Source organism: Macrobrachium rosenbergii, chromosome 21, assembly GCF_040412425.1.
Source record: "Macrobrachium rosenbergii isolate ZJJX-2024 chromosome 21, ASM4041242v1, whole genome shotgun sequence".
NCBI lineage: Eukaryota > Metazoa > Arthropoda > Malacostraca > Decapoda > Palaemonidae > Macrobrachium > Macrobrachium rosenbergii.
In genome coordinates this window covers 37,599,273-37,624,216 of record NC_089761.1, presented here as the reverse complement: position 1 = coordinate 37,624,216, position 24,944 = coordinate 37,599,273, and the positions used below count along the sequence as shown (strand labels likewise).

Here is a 24,944-nt window from a genome sequence, read left to right as displayed (position 1 = left end):
TTTTGCACATGAATTTAAGTGTAATTCCCCATTATCCTTGTTTTTGCTATTGCAATTTAGAGTGAAACTCAGGAATCCAGCACTGTTTTGAAATTTGAGGCCAAAGTATGTCGGTTACTTGTACATGCCCTTTCAAGTGATAGCTGGTATCCCTAAACCTTATCAACTTTGGGACCAAGAGTTAGTTAGTTATAAATGATTTGTTTAACCAGCCCTTTGAAGTTTTAGGTTCTTCTCGGGCTATCAATTTGGGACCAAGAAAGAGGATAACATTGGTTGCTGTTGCATGATAAAGTAACCAGTCTCTGTCATCAATCGTCAACCTTGTGTCACTAATGTAGTGTGTACTTCTGTGTTAATGCACAAAATTCTAATTTCATCCTGATCTAAATGCTCTCCTAGTCTTCTACATTCAGAATAATATAGAATAGATATAATGGTAATGATTAAATTTACCCATTCAGCAGTTTTCCAAAGCACTATCAGACTTTTCACTTTCAAAAGTGGCACATTTTACCGGTTTTTTCTTTGCAACCTAAATGCCATGATCTTGTTTTTATTTATTTTTTCTTTTTTCTAGCCATTAGAGTTAAACTGCACCTTCAGGGACCCTGCACATATGGTGGTGAGTTTTTATCAATACAGTATTCCAAAGTTATATTTGTATCTTATGTACAGGTATTTAGATTTTTTATTCTGTATAGTATATTTACTTTGACTTTCTTTGGCTTATTTATACATTTCATTGATCCATCTTTATTTAAGAAAAGTTTTTTCTTAAACCTTTTTTTAGTGTTACAAAATCTGTACATATCGAATGAAGATTGCTTCCCAAGCCGAGGTCATATAGATTGGTTCCACAAGAATGCAGGGCAAGTAAAAGATGGTTTTTTTTTAACCATCTCAGAAACCATCTAAGCACTTGGTGGAATATTATGACTCTTCCCTACCCACTGGAAAGTGTCAGAATGAGTTAGTGGAAATACTGAATTGTGTGTCGTCCGATTCTCTGTCTGGTTATCAGATCTTATGTCAGAAGTAACTGTCAGTCACAGCAGAAATGATGAAAAAAAATAATAAAGAAGCTCTGACCCACTGGCTTCATGCTGCTGAAACCTAAGAAGGAAACTCAGATTTAAAGAAATTAAATGATCCGAAATGAATAAAGTTTACACATTAATTTAGTACAATCATTGTCATAAGCTAACATAATCATGACATGCTCCTTCCATACAAAATGTTATTTTAAGGTATTTAACAAAATGGTTTCTGAAATAAAAAGTGCTTACTAGGTAATCCATGATGATATTCCTTCAGCCCAAGAAGATAATTATCAGGCAATATTGAGTCACAGAGTTATAGGTAGGGAAAGATTTTTGTATAAAACTGAGAATAGATGGTTTGCACAGAGTGATATGTAAAAATTAATTGTTTGCAGAAACAGAGAATAGATGGTTTGCACAGAGTGATATGTAAAAATTAATTTGTGTAGAAACAGTGATCCTATGTGACATTTATATAATATAAGAAGTTATGCTGTAGAAGTAAAAGTTTACAGATTTATAACCCTCTGTGCGTGTTACTTATTAAAAAAAAAATAAGAGATATTATAATAGAGTTGTGGAAAGATTGTGTATTAGTATTGTTCCTTGATTTGAAATTAATAAGGAGAAAAAAGTTTAACTTGCTAAATCACTTTAAGGAAAATACCAGATAGAACACTATTATGGTGTTCTCCTGTCTCCCTTTTCTATCCTTATTTGTCGTAACATAAGGCTACCTTAAAAAGTAAATGAATAGGGAGTTCTCTGAGCGGGACATTGAAATTTCAGTGTGGTCTATGGTGTCTAGTTAAAAATATAGTCCAGTTACTTTTAAGTTGCTTGATGTCAAGTTCCAGTCTACATTTATGTCGTCATTATGACCTCATAATTTTCTGTTTCATTCATGCCTTATCATCATTCATGGGTGCATTGATATTGTTGATGATTATGATCTGCCTATATCATCAGGGAAAATATTTCTTACATTTCTTACCCATAGTACCTGGTGATACTTCCACCTACTAGTAAAGCATATTAAAGATAAATGAAAGACAGTATACAATAACTATGTGATATGTGAGAGGAGGCTACAATTTGTAAAATCAAAAAACTGTCAGTTACTCGTCCAGGTGGCAGCTTGAAATATTAGAAAGGGATTCAGAGAGCCAAGACTTCTTGTAAAGTATGAGCTTCTTAGTCCCAAATGACTAACATCTCAAGTCATGAAATGATCCTGAGACTTACAGTAAGAAGAAAGATTCCTTTGAATGTGTCTACCTCAAAGATTAGGATGGAACTTTCTTTCCTAAACTATGGGTGTCACTGGTTTGGCTGTCTGCCATTTTGGTGGTGGTTATCCTGTTACCTGTAAATTTATCAATTCCTGCTTCTTTCCATCTTGAAATGTTTATAAGTAGGGACCCTAGTTTAACAAAGAATTATATTTATTAGAATTAGCCCTCTCTTGTGTCAGTTTTTCTGCACATTTAATCAGTATCAACCCCTTTCTTTTTGTTAGTTACTTTTCCTTATCTTACAGAGGATAAGCAAACCTTAGTCTTCTAGAAAATGGATGATTTACACCAACTCATAGTTTCTGGAGCTTCCTCTTTTTTGTAAAATTATTCTCCAGTATTGACAGGACCTATTCAAGTGTTTAGAATCTGAATTGATGTAGACAGCAGCGTAGGTAAGAAATGTAGACAATATCCCCCTAATGGTCTAGAAATCGCATCTATCCACTATTTTTTTCGTAGGCTTAGGTCCCAATTTATGTTCATCCTCTAATAGTGTTGTGTTATATTGTTGGTAAGATTATTCAAGTTCGTGCTTACATTAGACGGTTACAAGAGATCACCGAAAAGTAACTTTAGGAGGGGAAAAAGAGAAAATAAATAATGTTAATACTGAAAAATAATGCTATAAAAAATACCTAGGAATATACAGTATTAGAACAGAAAAAGATTACATATGGTAGTAATCTTTCAAAAATCTAACGTTGTCTACAACTTAACAATCTATTGTACTCTGAGAAAGATAAATTAAAAGACATTAGACCTCACCTACAGAACTCAAACTAGTAAAATTAGCAGACAGATGGAGATCAGCTGCAAAAAGCGCTTATAGTGTGTACTGTGAAACTTAGACTATCTACAGAGGAAAAAATGCTGCAGGTATTTTGAATGCTATTATTTGCAATGCTTTTAGTTGCTTTTCATCTCCCACCTGAAGGTTCTTGAACCCCTTTGTCTTCCTCTTCTTCTCCTCCCTCCTCCTCCTCCTCCACCTCCCCCTCCTCTTCAACCCCTTTCTCTTCTTCCGCAGCCGCTTCCACTTGTTCTTTCGTTACCTCATCCTCATTTACTTCCTCGTGCTCTTTCTCAACTTCCCCATCTACATCTTTAGATTCTAGCTGATCTGGCAAATCTCTTGTCTGCTCTTCGTCTGTGATTGGGCATGCAAGGATTTTAATGTGGAATTATGCAAAGACTTGGGGTTCAACAGAATTTTAAAAGGGAATACAAAATGCAGGAAAGGGGACTTAAAATATTTGCAGAGTATGCATTGATGTTTTTAAAGGGACTGTTGACACATACTGCCAAGTGCACAGAAGAGACTAGCTAGTACAAGGTTTCCATGCTCTTCATCAATACAAAATATTCATCATCAAAGTCACAAAATGATTTCCTCACCTATTACTCTTGCAAATCTCTTCCAAGAAAGTGAATGACTTAAGACCTTTTGATATCTTACCTTTTATGAACCTGATTTTTTGTTGTTACATAAGTGCAAGTAAAGGTTTCTTTACAATTAAATAACTGAGAGGTAGCAGACCTAAAGTGGAGAATAGGACTACATTATATCTTATAAATCAAGGAGCTATAACATACCTTCACATTATATCTTAATAAAATTGGGATTTATGAGGATAGAAAAATATTTTACAGTAATAAATTTCCAGAAGCATGCAGGAAATGAGAAAGTATCTTATGTTAGTAGTATGGGAAAGATTTGTCTTTAATGTGCATGGCATGACTGTACAAAGCAAAGGAAAAGATGCAAAAATCTGTTATAAGTAAAGGTATGCTGTATGTGGGGGACACAAGGGAATTTAAACCCAGGCAGTGTTAATTCTTTAACATTTCCAAAGGCATAATATTTAATAAGTATTGTACAGTATTGCATTTTTTTAAATATTCTGCTTTTTAGAAGACATACAACAGGATGCAGTAAACCCCCCGTATTCGCATTCTCACAATTCGCGGACTCACGTATTCGCGGATTTATCTGTGGAACGTATCTACCCATTATTCGCGGAGAATTCGCCCATTCGCAGTATTTTTCACTGAGAAATATTCACAAAATACTGTATTTTCATATTTTCATGACTAAATGCACTTTTTGTGATAAAACTATTAAAATACTTAGGTATAAGCATTTTTAGAGGGTTTTTCTTGTGTTTAAACTATCAAAATAGGCAGTTCTAAGTGTTTTTAGAGGGGTTTTAAGTATTCGTGGATTTTAGCTATTTTCGGGGTGGTGCAGTGCGCATCCCGCGCGAATATGGGGGGTTTACTGTATTAAGCAAAAACGAGAGCAGAATTTCATTATGCATTGTAGATAAGTTATGTGAACAGGCTACTATGTTCTAAGCTTTTTCATAGGTATTACACATCTCTGGAAGGCTGAAATTCTATCATATTAAAGTTTTCTGCCTGAGGACACTATTATTTGAACAGATAAGGAGCTATACATTAATGCTTTTGACATAGGACATGACAGATCACCATAAAGATAGAGTAAAATGCATTTCTAACATTGCGTGCATAGATACATTAAAACTGAAATAAATTCCAGACTGCAAGTTAAATCTGACTGTGTCAATTTACCAATCAGAGTAATATACCACACACTAAAACCACTATGGGCTTCCTTTTGTAAATATGAGACACCCAACAGTAAAGTTGGAAATTCCATGTGAAAAGAACTCTGAAAAATCAGGGTTATGCGTGATAGACCAAAATACAGTATAATGAGTGAAAGGAGGAGAAATGTTTGGTTTACTCATAATTTATAAAACATTTTGATACTTTTAGTCTTCTGCAACATGAAGTTATTGCATGTTTCAGAATAAGCCAGTGTGTTATTGTGCAGTGTGCATGCTTAATTGATTCAGCACTAAACAACCATTCATAGAATTATGATGATGCAACCATTATTTCAGGTATGATTTCCTTAACTTCAAACTATAGAGATCCCAAAAAGTTGGATGAGCGATTCCATTGCTTATTTACAAATCCATAACCTTTCATGGTAGTGATTTAGGTACAGAAATGTCATGAGAAATAAATAAAGAAAAGTATTTACCTTCAATTGCAGTTTCAGCAGGAGTAATAACAGACACTGGGGGAACTTCATTAACCTAGAAAATGCAAAGCAATGATTATTGTTCTAGAAAATCAGAATGTATATAGCAGCTCATGTGATTTTCTTTGAAAGTGATGCCAAAATTTGTCAGTTTGGAGTTTTGTCATTATCACCTTCAAACTGTCACACTGAAGAGGGGGAGAACCCAATGTGGTTGTCATTTTCATCCCTGTATCAATTATCCATCAGGTATGATGTATACACAGGAAATATGACTTAAAAAACATTGAAGAAGGCATCATATACACTTGCAGAGAAACATCCACAAAATTTTTATCATAATTTCCAGTCTACTTTCATATTACAGGTGCTTTTAACAGGTACTGTATAACCAATTTTAAAAATCTCATAACGTCTTGACTACTATGAATTTTGATTATGATTATTGGTCAGAAAAAACCTTTGAATAAATCATTACTGTTGGATTTTGGCCTACATTTTCACTAAGATGAATCTTGTTGTCGGTTAGAAGCTCTTAAGCTACACAAAGGGGGAGAAAAATTATTTGGACTGAAAGACAAATTTGAATTCTGAAATGGAAGCATATGGACTATTCTGTTCAGCAACTGTGGGTAACAAGATGTGGAGTTACCTTTTACATGGGTACGTCTTCGAATTTCATATGTCAGTTTTCTTACCAACAGTCTAATTTTTCATTAAAACTCTAAAGTCATTTGCATGATTCTTGAAATGGTATTAATATAAAACTACTTCATTACATCCAACCATAAATTGTTCCTTGTCCTGACCATAAGTAGCACTAGATTATTTTAATGGCAATACAGTACTCTAATTTACTTTGTCTTTTTGTTGAACGCTGCACTGATTAAGGTTCCATGTCTGTTTAAATCCATTTGCATTTGTACACACCACCTTGACTTACTATACTTGTTTGAACAAAATTGTGTGATTATAAAGAAAGCACTACAAAACAGGCTTAGTTTTTAACATTCCTGTTTGTAAATAAACCTGAAAATGAACACATGTGATGACTGATATAAGGGCAAAATATGATAATCTACATTTCAAGTCTTATTTTTTTAATACTGTACGAAACATGAAAATGATTACAAAAATAGTGTATATTACTGTACTGGAATTACAACAGATCATGAAGGTAATTAATGTTACTGTATTTGGCTCAAGTTTCTTTGTTCATCTGAGTGTGGCGCAGACACGTTACTAAGCGTAGAGTAGAATCGTGTGTCATGGAAAAAAAAGGCAGCTATGAAGTGTAACTGTAGTTGGAACTGTATAACACAACTCACTTCTTCCAAAGTCTTTTCTTCTGTTTCCTTAGGTTCGTCAGATGGTGGGCGCTTCTCCTGTGAAGCCTGGTTAGTAGAAATAAAGTTAAGAGGATTTACTAGCATTTTATTTTTGTGTAAAATTTAAAACAATCATCTTTAACTAAACTTTGCTAATCAAAATCTGTATTAGGTGCACATCAAGTTACGGTACATCAGTATACTTAGATCACTTGATAATTTCATTTATTGTTCTCTATGCAAAATCACCTTTTTGCATTGTGAGCACTTCGTTTTATAAGCTATTAGTCTCAAGAAGGCTAGCGCTTCTAGCAAGCTAATTATATCACTACAACATGCAACATAATTTTGGTGTCTGTGGTATGATATACATTTATAAAATTGATGTGTTAAAGAGATCTGTTTGAACTTTTTGTATAATTAACAAGTTAGAATTCGAAATTCTATCAGTCTTTCCTTATTTGTATGTTCTAATTTTAATACAGCTACAGTATGGTAAAGCACACTTTACTGGTAATGTTGAAATATACTGAGAAGTTACGGTTTTCCTGATAATGTAACTTTACCTACAGACGTTGTATAATACTCATGATACATTACCATCAAAGGCAACAAGGTGTTTTGGTAATGCTTTATTTATTTATGTATCTTTTCTTTTGATTACTGGCCTCTTAATTCCTTTCCACTTAGTCATTTCCTTTTATCAAAATGTTGCTTCAGGAAGTGTGCATTTGTAAAATGTCACAGTGCAGTAGAATATATCTTCCTGTTGGAAATGCAAACAACTAGATTTTTCATAAATTGATGAGCTTCAAGTTCTTAGATTATATCCATATTCAATCTGCCTATAGTTTTCTGCTTTGTTGATAAAGCAAAATATAAAAAAATTTATATTATGGATTTTTATTATATAACCTCAAGACTTCATAAGGCGGTTATAACTTCAAAGACTTCACACAAAACTGCTTTGGGTTGACGAGCTATTAATCTGCACTTCTTTCACGTAAGTAAATAATAATAAAGTATTTTAGTGGTTCAGGGTCACTTAGTTGAAAGGGTATCTACTGTTTAAACCACTTGCTTTGCAGAGATTATTTTTCATCATCAGAATGAGATCCATTATATCTCATTTTGGCATTTTTTGGTGCCACCTCTTTTACCAGTGTTTTATTGTTTTTAGGCGATTGAGGCTCCTTATTTTCCTTTAGTTTAATAATTAAAAGTTTACAATGCCGTCACATCCTTAATAAGAGCCTTGTCACCTGTTTTTGCAGAGGTTATTTTTATCCCTAAAAATAGTTTGGGCTTTAGTGATATATGTTAGTACTGTATTAGATCTTCTGTACATCCCAGTTGATACACACAAGTTCAAAGACAAAGCTGATCACGGATTCTCTGTATGATATTAACTTATCCTTATTTGATTTCTTTCCATGTTGGTAAACAAATTTTTATCTTTTTCTACGTTTTCTATGGTCATTCAACATTTCTCACTGAATCATACTTTTTTGTTATTACTGCGTAGATTTATTCTCATCCTCCATTTTATGAACTCCTTGTACAAACAAGGACCATGTTGGCATAAGCCAGGTTAGCCCAACAAAATCAGTTATTTTTAGAGAATTACTTATTCTTATTCATATTATCATTTGAATGGTTGTTTCCTTATTTTTCTTAGTTTATAACATCCTAGAAACTCATTAATGTTACCAAGACCATGTGATATTATCCTCAGGAAATATCTTGATTATTCACATTGTAATTGTATATCAAAACCTACAAGAATTTTTCTTCGATGTCATGTACTTTGAGATTCAGAAGCAAATCTTGAAAAGGAATAAGGAAGGTAACAGTAGATTGTAAGATTAGTATTTGATAAAACAGTGATTGCAAACTGGAGTGGCTATGGAGGGCATTTAAAAGTGTGTTATTTCTTTAAGGATTTTTAGGGAGAAGTGAGACTAAAGAAAAATCTGCTTTCCACCTTCCACCATCTTTTATCAGGAAGGAATTTATCACACTGATAATTATTAAACGTTGTTGGGTGTTATTCAGATTGCTTATCACTTTTACATTTAGAATATATGCATTGGACAAAAAGCAAAATAGTCACCAACTATCCTAAGTATAATGATATTTTGTAAATTGAGTAATGAAAACCCAAATCAGTTGGTTATGGAAATAGCATTCATTACTGAGCATGAAAACCTATTTTAATTACTGGTACTAAAGGGTGTTTGCAACATCCCTTTAAACTAGCTTTACCCACTTTTAGCCTTTTAATTTACCTCCATTCCTTCTTCCTTTCTTCCGTCTTGCTATCCAACCTCTCTAAGTATTACATATTTCTTAGTGCAACTTTGGATTTTTATTCCAGTTTCACCTTTAGATCCTTGTACTTCATCTCATTTATTTTCTGGTTTTCTTTCATCTTGCTGCCTAACCACTATCTTTTCCCTGTCATTACTGAAAGTGCTCCAGTGTTTGGCTCTATAGCCTAAACAAATCTTATTTTAGCAAGGCCAGATTTGAGTGGAAATCCTCAGGAAAATTTAATTTCCTTAATTTTTTTATGATGTTTTAATGCCTCCATGTTTCAAAATGGTTCCATGTGAATTATTTTACAGTTTTTATTTGAGAACAATTTTTAGCAATGTCAGATTATTTGTACACAGGTTTAATTGTTATTATGTTGAATTAAAGGATATATGATGCAGCAAAAACTTACCTGACACATGATATGAAACTCTGTCAATAAATTAAAAACCATACTGTAAACTGAGAGTGCATCTGGCTAGTGTTTTCACCCTGGGAAGATGATTCTCATCAAGGCCCCTTCATTTTTAAATTTTTATTTTAGTTGTTTTCATTTTGATTGAACAATGGTTTACTGTTTAGGTCAACAGAAGCACTTTTACAGGAAATGAACCCAGATTGCTTTTGCATTTGCCTGGCACCAAAACTGGGTCTTTGTGCTGGTAACTGAGTGTTGCACCACTTGAAAGAGATTGATTAATTGATTAATTGGGGTTATCTGGGGGTGACAGATGGCTGGCCACCGGTGAGGGAGAAAGAAATGCTAGAATTACATTATATTTCTATCCACATGAACTGGCAGATGGAAGATTGAAGCTGAAACTTTGTAGATGGGTGGTAAATCCTTGCCATGTTAAATATACCAAAGGCAACTGCAAGTGATGATGATAAACGGAGAATTTTCTTTACTTTCATGATTTAGGCCCCTACTTGTGAATTTCATTTTGTTATGATCAGATCAACAGTTAAAAATTTTATTCTGGAACAAAAATGATCTGTGTCCCATGTATAGTGGAACCCATTGTACATTGTGAAATGATATTGTATATTTGTCTAACCATTCACAAATTTTTTCATTTAAATTCTGTCATCATCAAGAGAGTATATTTTTCATATGAAATTAATTCTCTTTCATATAACTTAAAGCAGCTTTAAAATAAAATAGAGTAACAATTTTCTCTGGTGATTTGCTCTGTATTTGCATAGTTATTTAATTGACATTCAAGTATCTCTGTTGCTTTGCAGCCTATCTTTTTTTAAACTTATCCCTTTGTGTTAATCTTTCACCTAGAGCCTCTGTTTTAGATTAAACCCCTATTGGGTATCAAGTGTTGTACAAGTCTGGTCTCAGTTCTAAAGCCAGGTACTACATTTTCTAAAAATTGCTTTTGCAAGTGATGAAAATCTAAGACATTATGTCAATTATTTTGTGCTTTAATACTCGAGCCTTCTAGCCAACAAAGTTTTGTGGTAAAAACCTCTGAAATGTGCCTGAGAAACAGGTAAAAGAAAAGCCTAGGTACATGTTTTTGTATAATTTTGGTACTTGTCATTTGAAATAATTAAGGTTCCTGCATAATGTTTATCAAATTTATTTATTAATTCATACGTAATGTCAAGCTTAACTATTTCCTTCATTCATTCCTTATAATTGTGAGCATTTAAAAGGAATTCACTTGTCTTGTAGTTCTTGTGAAGACTGTCAATCTAAATCGTGATAAAGTTATTTATTTATGATTGTAACTGCAAATTAACGGTATAAATTGAGTAATCTCATTATCCTTTAATTTTACTCCATTCTTCATTTTCTGTTTTTTTGACGTGTTTCATAGTAATTTATAGTATATGGATGCATAGACTTAGGGACCTGTCTAATCAAGTCAGTAATTATTTGGATTGATACATGTAAATTGCACATAACTAAAGTAAGGTATCATAACTGCAGCTAACTGTATTATGATTAAATAATCATCATTATCATCATCATCATCACCTCCCATATTGCATGATGCAAAGGGCCTCTGTGAATTTCTGCCACTCATATCTCTCCCATGTTTTATCTTCCACAAATCTCCACTCATCTCTAGCCTCCTGTCTCATAGTACTGTACTCATCAAATAGATCTTGGTCTTCCAACTCTTCTGGTGCCAACAGTAGCCCAGCTGATTCTTGCCACAGAGTATTCTCCCAAGGATTGTACAAAGAATGTGCCCAAGCTATCACTGTCTTCCATTCATCATTATCCCATGTACATATGGAGCTTCCATAATTTCCCTTATGGTACCATTTCTAATTCAAACCCACCACTTGACTCCTAATATTCTTCTCAAAACTTTATCCTCAAAATAACAAAATCTTTTAGATATTTGTTAGTTTCATTGCCATGATTCATGCTGTACAATAAACTAAAGAACAATAAACTAAAGCCTTGAAAATTTAAAATAGATATACCTTGTATATCATGTGATCCTCAACAAATTCTGTATTGCATAAATTGTATAATTTTCTATAAGCCCTGAATTATAACTGTTATATTATTAGAAGGAAACAGTACAAGTTTTGATGTACAGTTCAAATGGCATTTCATACATTTCAAGGCTTCACAAATCTTTAAACCGTCTGTCATCAAAGTGATTAGTATTTTATCATCTTCGAAGAGTCAGAACATGACTTCAGCATCATTTTCTATCTCAGTTTCTTCACAAAAAATTAATTGCAAACTTTCAGGTTGGAATTGATTTTAATCCTTGAAATCAGAGGTTGATATGTTGTATGGTAAAGTATTGTATCTAACTGTGTTGGTATCCTGATGAATACATCTTGTTGAAAGTGAGCAATTGCATTTACTTAAACGATTTTTTTTATCAAGCAGCTTCCCATATTTCAAAGCTTGAAAAACTTCTAGCAGCCTAGTTTACACTACAATTCAAGCTGAAATACAAAAGGCATAAAAATTTCTGGAAAAGGCTTACAAACATGACACACTACGTATAGTTGTTTGGATTCTTGTTGAAGTAAATCATTTCAATGCTCAAAATTAAGAAAGAATATGAGCTTAGTAGAAACCCATTAGCATCAGCTAGTGGTACATCTTAAAGAACTGTATATTGTGTCATAGAAATGTTGTCCTTTATTTAAAAAAATGCTTAGTAAAGAAATGAAACACAATTTATATAAACAAGCAGTGCTTTTTCTTACACAATATACAGACCAAAGAAAAAATTATGAGTTCATTTTTCAGAAATTATACATATATTACCAAAAATGCAATGTGATACCAACTGTTTAAAGTCTGTAATGACCAAGATTTTCTATTTTTTTCAGGAATGGTTGAATAGTTTAAGAATGACCAACACGGGATTCAATAGTACTCGACTTATGTGTAAATGATCTTTTCCAGAAGATAATGTAAGTACTGTTTACCTCTACAGCATTTCCCTGAAGCATGAGACTACCTTTTACCATGTTAGTAACTAGAAAACAGCTGTGCCGAGAATAAGTTATCAAGTCAGCAGCATCAGGTTAATAATTCAATTGTATGCTGTTCTAATACAGTAATTATGCTCTTTATAGCAAGAAATATAAGTTCTCTGCATGCATTTGTGACTACAAGGACATATACGAAACACACATGATTCTAATTTTATTTTTAATTCTTCAATTATCTTCATGTAGAATGAGTATAGTAATACAGTACAATAGCAGTACTGAAAAACTAGTCAATAACAGTTTCTTGAGTGGAGTACCTAAAGAACTGGAAAAATACAATGATTGTTTCGGTAATAGTACAGTATTAATCAGGAAATATTATTTATTTTAGCCCCTTACAAATTACATCTTTGTCATATAATAAACTAATTATGCACACAGATTTTGTACTGCACAAGAAACTGTTGCTGACTAGTTGATAATTAGTGCAGTACCTTAGAAGACTGAAAAAAAAACGCCAAACAAATTTACAGAAATTTCACGAACTTATTGACATAATATTCCTAAACAGGAAACAATACAAAACAGAATAGTAGATAATAACTCAGATCCTAGAAAAAAATACTTAGAAAAACACAATGTTACATACGGTACTTAATCTGTTCTAAAGATGACAGTATGTAAGTGATAAACAATTCATTTCTCAAAGCTTTGATGACAAGAGCAAAATGACCAAAGATCCATGTCAAACTCTTGAATTTATTGTGGCCTGGGCATAAATATACAGTAAAGTACATGGATGAGTATGGATGTCACTAATGCAAAATTATTTTATAATTCACATAGCAGTTTGAAGTCTTTTTCACTAAAGAAGCAGTAAATAACATTATGAGGAACTGATTTGTGTAATGTGCTTGAGACAGCCCTTAGGTTTGACTTTGTTGAGCATTCTTAACCCTGTTTTGAATTTATAAGTTACTTTCTAACAACTACAAAAATTCATAAGCTTAAAACGTGACTCATTCTGTAACCAATACAAAATTAACGGAGTTCAAACAAGAAGAGTACGTATGGGAGAATTTCTTAAAATATGGTGAAAGTAAGACACTAAGTCATTGCTATTGATATCTTTGTGATGAACAGATAAAAGGGCCATAAAATTCAGTGATCATGAGTAGGCCACTAGAAATCAGTCTTAATACATGGATGAAGAGGACTGGCTTTCACAAGATCAACTGGAACAAGGAGGATCTTAGCAAAAAGTCAGTACCTGAATGGTGCTTTGATAAGCTTTGAAAAATATGGACAAGGCAAAACAAAAGATAGTGAGGAGAAGAAACTACATCATTACAAAATCTTTGTGAATGTGAAGACACATTTGCCAATAGTTAATTTTACTACCTGCAAATGTACAACTATTAGTAGGAAGCATGATGTACTTAGCCCAAATCAATGAACTATATTTAGCATTACATAAGTACTGGTAGTACAATTGACTATTTTTATATAAGGATTAGAAAAACTAGGATTGTCTACTGCTGATTGACAGTCTATCTATAAGGCAATAAAGATTTTCAGTCTAGCTCCTACTGCACAAAATACAGTAGTATCACCATGGGCTTGTGACTTTGTTAAGTTTACACAGCACTACAAGACTATTATGAACTACTGTACAGTACAAAAATTAAAGCTAAAATTATTTCTATAAAGTTAATCAGTAAAGAAGTACAGGTTTTGGCATTTGTGTGTACTGCACTAAATAGTAACTACAAATAAAAATTTAATTCCCTCAAAACTACAGTCATGTTTCGTAGACCCAAATGATTACATCTAAATATGTCTTACAATGTATGCACGTAACCTCTATAACCTACTTTTGGGATACATAAATTACATAAATGATTGAAACTGGGACCTGAAATGAGCCATCATGAGTAAACAATGCTCTGCAATTGAACTACGTAGCATCTGCTTGTTTTATTTCAGTGATTAGCTTCTAAAGAAACGTTCCACACGCTTATTTTTCATTGCTAACGAGGTTTAATTTCCTAAGTTATTTATCACATGGGTTTGATGTACAATCTGAAAAGAAATGCACTTACGAATTCAATAGATAAAAAACCCTACGTCTAAAAAACTTCATTTGTGAAGTACTTCGACCCTGATCAGACAGGGTAATAGTTCTTCGCTGTTTAAGTTCTACTCCAGTAGTCAAAGTTGATTGTGATCAAGAAGAAATCAACTTCTACAGTTAGTAATGGTATCCATGACAAAATGAGCTCTCTATTTCTAAAACTTTTCTACTTGCCAAAAAATGAAGGTCATATTATCAGGTATGAATATTTTGTAAGTCGTTTTACAATACCTGTACCTTGAGCTTCAGACTTAAAATGTTCTACACAAATAAAGAATACAATTCCATACTTCAGTTCTCGACTCATCAAGCTGGAATGTTAATTGCACGCTGTAAAATTGCCACTTTGTCAGTCAGATGCAGAGGTTAGGAATCATATTTGAATAAAAACACAAAAAAGAAGAAAATTCCAAAATCCTGGATATCAAAGATTAAAATGAGTACAGCATCTTTCACAATTTATTGCATCTCTTTATTAAACTTAAAAGTGTTAAATGAGAATGAGCATTAGAGAATAACTGACAAAGTCACAAACGTATTTTTTAAAGCTGACGTGTAATATCGTATCTAAAGACTACGCTAAAGAGAACATTTTAAGCATATTCACATTGCATGAGTTTTTTTTTTTGTTAGTTCCAATCAGCTGATGAAAGTAGTAGTAAATCTATACATAATACAAATACATTAGCCAACTGTATTCTCCTATGTAACCCCAACTGGCGCAGCAGAACATGCAGCAATGAGTCCCTTACTCCAAGCCAGCGCGAGGTGCTTTAATGCACGCCTACCTCTCGACTAGTTGAAACACCGTTAGTCAAAGGTTGGCTGTCTTGGTGCTTGGCTTTCTCATCGTCGGGTACGAGACTGGTGATGCCAATTTTTATGTCCTTTTTCTGTTCATCTGTCAATTTGAGGAAATCTCCCAGGGTATCGCATTCATTTGCCATATCCAAGTCATCGAAATCCTGTGGAAAATCAGTAACGTAAATTTGTTGTCCATGAGGTGAATGCAGCATGAAAAAGCTCTTTATGTGACTTGAAACAAGTTGCATTTGCAAACAAAACATATAGGAAATCTAAATGAAGAACAAATACATTTACTGTAACAAGGCGTTGATTGACAGCCTTAGATGAAAATGATGGATAGCTGAAAAACTATAACTTTGCGTACTTGAATATATTAAAAAATTAAGTTGACTATTCTGAGGTTTTAAATACATGCCAAGTGAGTGATTAAGACCCTGGAGGCAAATTCTTTTGAAAATGCAGCAAAACTGAAAAGGAATGTCTGTTTGTGGGGGAGGTATTTCTTATGTAGAATCCTAGGACTTGCTTATGAAGGAAATTGAAATATAGTAATGCAGCATATTTGCCGTTCCCATGGGCAGTGACTTGTATGTGAAGGTGCTCTTAAGAGAAGAGGACTTCCTAATTTCAAGCATATTAGAATACATACTTTCAATCTGCATTAACTAGAGGGGCAAAACACTGTGAAAAGTCACACAAAATTAAAAGAGAAGGAAAATATCTAGTATTTTGTACATTGTTCTTCTGAAGTGTGCATTCTCCAACGGTAGAACATAATGATAATGGTGGTAACAGAAATACTATCTTGTGCTAGAAAAAAACAACAGATAAATCTTGAATTCATAATAGCAATGTTGTTAAAATGATGAACAATGAAAAGTGTTGCATGTTGAAAAAAGTGACAAATAACTCCTATCTATCTGTTGGAGATGATTTTATAATAATAATAATGAAATATTAAAAAAATTTAAATATGTTTTGTACAAACTGAATGTTATAAAATAATTTAACTTTAAATATATTTGACAGGGTCTTCACTTTAACACAACTATTGGCTTCTTTCTTTTTTAATTGAAAGATTGTTTTTTATTACAGTACAGTATAACAAAATCTGAAAATGCATCAAATTATTTTTTATTGCATATAGAAGCTTGTCATTAATATAAAAATAAACATAAGAAAAAATAGTAACACAATTGATAAACAAATTGTTTTTGTCTTTAATTAAAAAGTGGATAATTTTATCTAAAGAATTCTATGCTGTCATGATAATAAAATATGTAAACATCCTGCAACTTTTTTTAGAACTCAAATTCTGACTTATGCTTTTGTTCTTAATTTTTATCCATTGGCACTTACAGAAGACTCCTTGGGACAATTGCAGGGACCATTTTTCTTATTACAATATGCAGATTACCACTAACAGCAACCCCTCTCCTTTATCCAGACTTGGATCTGGTGTCACTGAAATTTAGTTCTCCCACCACTTTGGTTTTGGTCATATCAGTGTCCACATGCAGCACCCAATCCAGATGGCTGCCTCAAAATTGGTTAGCTTAATGTAGGTTAGGTTGTCTATGACTGTGTTATGAGCAAATTTGGTTCCTTCTGAATAAAATTCTTACCTGCAAAACCAGTTGACGGACCAATATTCGTATGAGGGACTAAGGGACAGACTACTGAATTGGTGGAATATTACCATACAGTTAGATACTAGAAGAACTACAGTAATGGAGATGGGGGTGGGGGTGAGGTGGGAATACCCAGGAATGGGGAAAGTAGCATCATAAAAGAGAACAACAATAATGGGTGGAGGACAATGGGGAGTTCTCAGCTATGGGTGAAATAGAGCAAGTTTCTTAAATTTTCAAAAATTCAAAAACAAAAATCCACAAGCAATGAGAGGGGAAGAGCCTTAGGCTGGGGTGGAACATTACCATAAAAATTGATACTGAAAGAAAAATACACTAAAAACTCACCCCACAGTAATCAGCATCGTTGAAGATCTGTGGCGTCATAGGGACTTTGTTGTTACCTTTTGGCCTCGCATTCTCGTTCATGTAGTCTTTGGAGTCCTCTTGGCCCGGGTCAGTTATGTCGATGGTCACGAAAGGAATGTTTTTACTCTCAAGGATCATGAGGGCTCGCTGTTGGTTTTTTTTTACCTGCAATGAAAGGTGGCAGTTAGCAAGGTCGTGAGATGGGAGTAACTATGTCTGTCCTACAATAATCTACATACAAACATACACACACACACACACACACACACACACACACATATATATATATATATATATATATATATATATATATATATATATATATATATATATATATATATATATATATATATATATATATATATATACAGGCAGTCGCTGTTTATGATGGGTCCGGCTTACGGCGTTCAGAGGTTACGACGCTTTTCAAATATATTCATCAGAAATTATTTCCCGGTTTACGACACATGTTCCGGGGTTATGACGCTTCGTACGCCGATCCGTTGGAAGAAATATGGCTCCAGAATGGCAGAATAATAAAAATTTGGAGGTTTTTTTTATTAAAAACTCAATAAAAATGTAGTTTATATCGTTTTCAATACATCCAAAGCATTAAAACTAAGATTTTCTTAGGATTTTTGACGATTTTCAAGGATTTTTTGGTTTTCGACGATTTTCGTTTTACAACGCGGCGTAAAAACGGAACCCCCGTCGTAAACCTGGGACTGCCTATAAATGTATAAATTATTTTTATACAAAAAGAGCACCTTGAGCAACTTACAGGAAAGGGCTTAAAGTTTCCAAGCGACAAAGGCTGCTCAACCACTGAGAGGTTTCATCTGAGGGGGGGGTGGTAAGGGAATTGATAGGCAACAGTATATGGATGAAGGGGGCTAAAGCCATTACGGGCAGAATGACCAACATTCTTAACATTGATCCAAGTTTATTACAATATTAATAATCTTTCATTTTTTGTGCCTTTCCAGAAGCTCTGCTTTGTCTCAGTTTTGGTGAGTATTGATATATTATTTTTATGTTATTCTTTTGATGAATTGAACATTTTTTTAAAGGTACAGTATTCATTTCTCTCTTTAGGCTTTTTTATGTTATTTATAGTTAAGTACTTTTTTGTTCAACTGTTTTCTCTGTGTAATGCTCTTTATTCTTTTACTTTTACTTTTCCCTAAATTGTAGAAATTTCTAACGTAGTTTTGGCTGTTAATTTTGATTGCTTGCGACTGATTTTCTCTTGGTATTATTATTTTTCGTGCAAATGTTTTGTTGGATTTTATATTTTATTTACTGTAAATCATAGCATACCTATAATTGTTAATTGAAAAAAATGTACGAAGTGCAAAAATTTTATCTTTTCTTCACCATTGAGCCAATTTTTCCATAATTTTTTCACTCATCAGTACTCATCACTCATGTAATCATACAACACTAGGCATTCGAAAGGAGGGTTACAGAGACAGTTTCTTGATGGCGCACTGTAGGTTTAATGTTAGATATCATAGGTAGTTTTAAGGGTTTTTACATTAGCTATCAAGGGAATTTTAATTTTCATCATTTTTCATTTTCATAAGATTATCACGCATCCTGAAAGATTAGTTTTTCCCACTTCCATGAGAATGTGGAAAATGAGTTTAAAAGTAATTCAAAGTTAAATCACCCATAACTTGTTCAGTTTTCGACATTACTTGTAAATAGATAACATATCATATTTTATTTACGTATTTGGTGCAGTTCCTGAAGATCATCTTCAGAAAATTAACTCAGTATCGCAAAAATTACTGGAGGTGTGGCATTTTCAAACTCTGAATGCTGAACCGTTCACTTCAAAACTTTTTTTGTTGAGACAAGCGATCCCCCATTGCTTGGGTTTCTCACACAAAACGCGCACGCATATTTATGTGTGAATGTGTGTATGAACATGTGTGGGTGATTGTGTGTGTGTGTGCGCGCGTGTTTGCGCACGCGCGCACAAGAAATTGTATGAAAATGAAAACTATGCCACGAGAGTCTTCCTCCCCCCTTCGGAATTCAGGAAATTCGTTGCTTAAAGTATTTCTTCTTAGGCCTAATGTGAACCGTTTCCGCATGCTTTGCGGACAGCACGAGAGAGAGAGAGAGAGAGAGAGAGAGAGAGAGAGAGAGAGAGAGAGAGAGAGAGAGAGAGAGAGAGAGAGAGAACAGCTTCTGATTTTCACAGTTAGGTTACATATAGAGTAAAATTCTCGTATTACATTGATATTCATGTTTCCTCTTGGGTTTGTCTTTTATGTTATTTTCATCTGAATGTCGTCGTTCTCCTTTCTTTACGCAAGCTCTAATTTTGTCTTCAATCGTTCTTGTTATCTCTTGTGCACTCACACCCACAGACACTATATACTGTGTGTGTGTGTATATATATATATATATATATATATATATATATATATATATATATATATATATATATATATATATATATATATATATATTTATATTTATATATATATATATATATATATATATATATACACACACACATATATATATATATATATATATATATATATATATATATATATATATATTTATATATATATATATATATATATATATATATATATATATACATATATATACACATATACATACATACACACCCACAACCGAGAGCCGCATATCACTGTCAGTGAATATTGTAATAACAATTCAAAAAACCCAAAAACTGCAAAACAAAAATCTTCCAGCAATACAAAATACAATGAAAAAAAATGTATTTCAAACCTATTTCATCAAGACTGACGAACCCAGAGCATTAAAAATAAATTTGTATAAAAAAAAAAAAGCATTCTCGAAGACGAGGCGATGCCCAAGGCAAGCCAACGGCATTGGGAAGGTTAGCCGGCCATCTTTCCCCCCACCCCCTCCCCCTTCTGCCCCCTCTGGCATGGCACCAGAGATGTTGCCACTGACCCCCAACAATGCCAAACCTACCACTCCCCCCTCCCCCACCACCACCGCAAGATCCCTCGTCCCCACCCCAATCTGTTCCCACCTCAATAACGCTACGTTTTATTCACATTACTTCTATAAAGACACCGCAAGCAGAGGCCATGACAGTCATTGCATTAACCGCCCCCCCTCCCCCCTCCAATAAATTACTTCTATAAAGAAAAGGGAATAAATTTTACCATTCCTCTATCGAAAGAGGGTAAAGGTAAATGGAAAAAAAGTGGCACTTCAGCAAAAACACAAAAAAATGGAAATTAAAAAGTGAAAGTTCGTGAAAAGAAATGGCAAAGAATAGTGATAAAATTATGATTTAAAAGTGGGGATGAACTTTATTGAATATACGTAAATATTAACGAACACTGAAAACACAACTGTCAGAAATATTGTATAATTTCAGTGAAGATTTTAAAATCGCTTCTTAGAATTTTAAAAGAATCAGGTTATTGTTTTTTTCAAAACAAGAGTAAAAACAGTGAATCAAAATACATTGATATATATATATATATATATATATATATATATATATATATATATATATATATATATATATATATATATATATATACTTTGTAATTGCAATAAATTGTTTTTAAGGAACAGACGGATATCATCATATTTAAATACGTCTTGGACAGACATTAAAATCTATTGATTGCCATTTTTAAATGTTATACAAGAGAGAGAGAGAGAGAGAGAGAGAGAGAGAGAGAGAGAGAGAGAGAGAGAGAGAGAGGAGGTATACTATAGATACTGAATCCATGAGATATGAATATATACAAGAGAGAGAGAAAGAGAGAGAGATACTAATAGATATTGAATCCATGAGATACGAATATGTACAAGAGACAGACAGCGACAGGGAGATATTCTCATCCACGACCATTCTCCAAACAGAATAACGGAAATAACGCGGGATAACGCAAATAACGTTCTGTGAAATCTCGTAGTAAATGATTGCTGTTTCATTGAGCATCGAGCCAGCACCACCTCATGCTGGGAGCCAAGATTCCTTCGTTGTGTGTCTGCTAAGTGCCAAGTGCTCTCTCTCTCTCTCTCTCTCTCTCTCTCTCTCTCTCTCTCTCTCTCTCTCTCTCTCTCTTTTGTGTGTGAGTGTGTGCCCCACGACTGTCAAGGTCGAATCTCTCTCTCTCTCTCTTTCTTCTCCCACTATAATTCTCTCTCTCTCTCTCTCTCTCTCTCTCTCTCTCTCTCTCTCTCTCTCTCTCTCTCTCTCTCTCTCTCGTATACATATTCATTTTTTCCTAATATCATAATTTACCATATCCCTCCCCCTTCTCTCCTCTTTTCTCTCTCTTTTCTCTCTCTCTCTCTCTCTCTCTCTCTCTCTCTCTCTCTCTCTCTCTCTCTCTCTCTCTCTCGTACATATTCATATCTCATGGGTAAAGTATCTACTAGTATCCCTCCTCTCTCTCTCTCTCTCTCTCTCTCTCTCTCTCTCTCTCTCTCTCGTAAATATTCATATCTCATGGATTCAGTATCTGCTATTATCCCTCCTCTCTCTCTCTCTCTCTCTCTCTCTCTCTCTCTCTCTCTCTCTCTCTCTCTCTCTCTCTCTCAAAAGGCCCAGACAACGAGCATTTCGCGTGAGGCATTATCCCTGAGAAATATTTATTTACTCACGAAGGATAATCCTGAGAGGATTAATTTTACCGACGGCCTTACCATCAGGGATGACGGAATAATGAAAGGAATTAGGGCCACGGATCTTGCCCTTACGATAAGAGGAGGGGGTGGGGTGATGGCCCCCGATAAGTAGGGATAAGTGGGAAGGGAGTGGGGAGAGAGAGAGAGAGGAAGAGGATGGGAGAGAGAGAGAGAGAGAGAGAGAGAGAGGTGGTGATGATGATAATGATGATGCGTTAACGAGAAAAGTGGAATGAGAAATACTGCTTTTGTGACCAGGAGAGAGAGAGAGAGAGAGAGAGAGGATGCGTTAAAGAGAAAAGTGGAATGGGAAATATTACTTTTGTGACCAGTAGAGAGAGAGAGAGAGAGAGAGAGAAGTGGAATGGGAAACATTGCTTTCGTGATCAGTAGGTTGAGGTTGAGAGAGAGGAGAAATTAAGAATTAAAGGATTCACTGTATTTTGTTCTCCTACACACAAGCACCTTGAATCTCATGGACAAAGATGGACCCTTCTATGTGCTTGAGAGAGAGAGAGAGAGAGAGAGAGAGAGATCAAAGCAAGCACAGAGGGTGTCCACAGCAGCAAAGAGACCTGTGTATTGAGTCTTCCACTCACTAGGAAGTGGACTCATGTTCTTGGCACTGAAAACCAAACTCTCTCACACCCTCCAACTTCGTTTGTCTGTTGTAACTATTCTTTCTTCCGGAGGCCGACGGGACGGGGATATAATACACTCCCTTTGAAGCCAGGTTCGATGGAGTAAGGCAAAACGTCCAAGAAAATGTTCGGTGTTGATTATGAGTGATTGTTTTAAGTTTATTTTGTGTTATTTTATTTTATTTTATTTATTTATTTATCTGTTTATTTTTTTTATGGATGTCAAGTTTATTCAGCAATCTTCTGTTTCTTGTTTTGAGGTTATTTGCATATTTTAATTAATAATAAAAAAAAATAATTATATTATTATTATTATTATTTTCTGTGTTAATCTTTTTATCACATTACTTTACATACCATTTCTTCAGTATTGTTGCATATCACAAAAAGTATATATATATATATATATATATATATATATATATATATATATATATATATATATATATATATATATATATGTATATATATATATTTATATATATTTGTGTGTGTGTGTGTGTGTGCGTATGCTTATTCACTTGATTGTCTGTGCATGAGCGTATCATCAACGCCACAGAAACAGACCTCCAACGAAGGCATCGCAAATGCGAATTCCTTATGAGGAGGCCATATGGCGTCACTTTCACAGGGATTAAACACAACAGCAGATGTTCGCAGAGCAGCGCACGTCAACACACTTTCCCAGCTGAGTCGACCCTTTCAACGTCGTGGCTTCCTGTCCGCCATCTTACCCCTCCCACAACCCTCCACCCACCTTCTCCTTAAATTGGGCATCTTGGGAGTATACAATGGTTAATTTAGGGAGGCCATTGGATCACCGTAGGGCTGTAGTTATTATTTAAAACGAGTGTGTGTTTAATAAAAAAAAAAATGGCTGTACTTTTTGCTTATTTTTGTCATCTTCTGGATAATAATAATAATAATAATAATAATAATAATAATAATAATAATAATAATAATAATAATAATAATCTTCCAGCCCAATCACCATGACTTTATACTCGTATATTTAGACTACATGAATACTATTATACGTCCCTCATTGTGTATTTAGACCGAATGAAAGTCATCGCGGTATTTGGCTGATAATACTCAGAAATAAAACCTATTCGACTTTTCGTTGCATATTTGGAACAATAGGAAGGTCTCGTGAAATTTTGATGTATATTGCACATTTTTTCCTTGTTTATTTCGACTAAATAAGGGTAAGCACACCGTCTTTGTTGCACAGTGAAACTCACTCAACATGATCTTGCATCTTTCGTTGTATATTTTGAATAAATGAAAGTTACCACAGAACTTTTATTATATATAACATTATGTAATGTCCGAGTTGCGTCATGTATTTAGATTGAAAGTAAATTATCGTACAATATCTTAGTAAAGATAGGTTTAGCAAAAGGTATTATTGATGAAATGAAAGCCGTATTTCGGCAGAAATTGCTTACTGAGAAAGTTTATGTTGTATATTTAGGCTAATATACGACATATTGATTTGGCCTGTTTCCTGAACTCTGCTGATGTATATCTTTTACTAAATTTATCACTGCACAGTTATTTTACGATAGCTTACTTACAGCCTAAATACATACACACACATTGCAATATATATATATAAAATATATATATATATATATATATATATATATATATATATATATATATATATATATATATATATATATATAGTATATATATATATATATATATATATATATATATATATATATATATATATATATATATATATATATATATATATATATATATATAATGTGTGTGTGTGTGTATGTATGTATAATACATACATTATATATATATATATACATACATATTTACAGTATATATATAAAATGTGTGTGTGTATGGTATTGTTTCTGGTTCCTCGGTTGCCAGTGAATTATGCTGTTGTCATGCCTGTCAATTCTTTTAATTAATTACTCTATCAATCTATCTACTCCACCTCCTCCTCTTACTTCTTCTTCTTCTTTGTCTTCTTCTTCTTTCAGCCAAATGGTTCGCTCATTATACACAGCGTCTAGGTGTGTGTAAGAAATCCAAAAAGTACAGTGAAACAAATAATATTTAAATGCACATTCTTTGATCTGAAATATGTAATGAGAGAGAGAGAGAGAGAGAGAGAGAGAGAGAGAGAGAGAGAGAGAGAGAGAGAGAGAGAGAGAGAGAAATAACCTTCCCTCATTGTG

The 24,944-nt window shown here is 33.6% G+C and overlaps 2 protein-coding genes across 4 annotated transcripts in view; one reads left to right on the top strand and one right to left on the bottom strand.

The window, feature by feature from the left end:
- The window catches only part of LOC136849955 (SH3 domain-binding glutamic acid-rich protein homolog), a 103,727-nt gene that overhangs the window by 5,538 nt on the left and 73,245 nt on the right, over positions 1-24,944 (bottom strand). For 2 of the 3 annotated variants that reach the window (XM_067123481.1, XM_067123483.1), the window contains exons 2-6: positions 17,405-17,590; positions 15,407-15,583; positions 6,740-6,805; positions 5,412-5,466; positions 3,270-3,488 (exon numbers count right to left, since the gene is read on the bottom strand). In XM_067123481.1, the coding sequence (XP_066979582.1) occupies positions 3,270-3,488; positions 5,412-5,466; positions 6,740-6,805; positions 15,407-15,583; positions 17,405-17,590 (703 nt within the window). The remainder of the gene's footprint in view (positions 1-3,269; positions 3,489-5,411; positions 5,467-6,739; positions 6,806-15,406; positions 15,584-17,404; positions 17,591-24,944) is intronic. The other variant, XM_067123482.1, reaches the window with a different exon arrangement.
- LOC136849953 (protein TRC8 homolog) overlaps positions 12,380-24,944 on the top strand; it is a 104,571-nt gene continuing 92,006 nt past the window's right edge. Inside the window, exons 1-2 of the mRNA XM_067123477.1 lie at positions 12,380-12,463; positions 18,412-18,435. The gene's annotated coding sequence lies outside the window, so the exon portion shown is untranslated. The remainder of the gene's footprint in view (positions 12,464-18,411; positions 18,436-24,944) is intronic.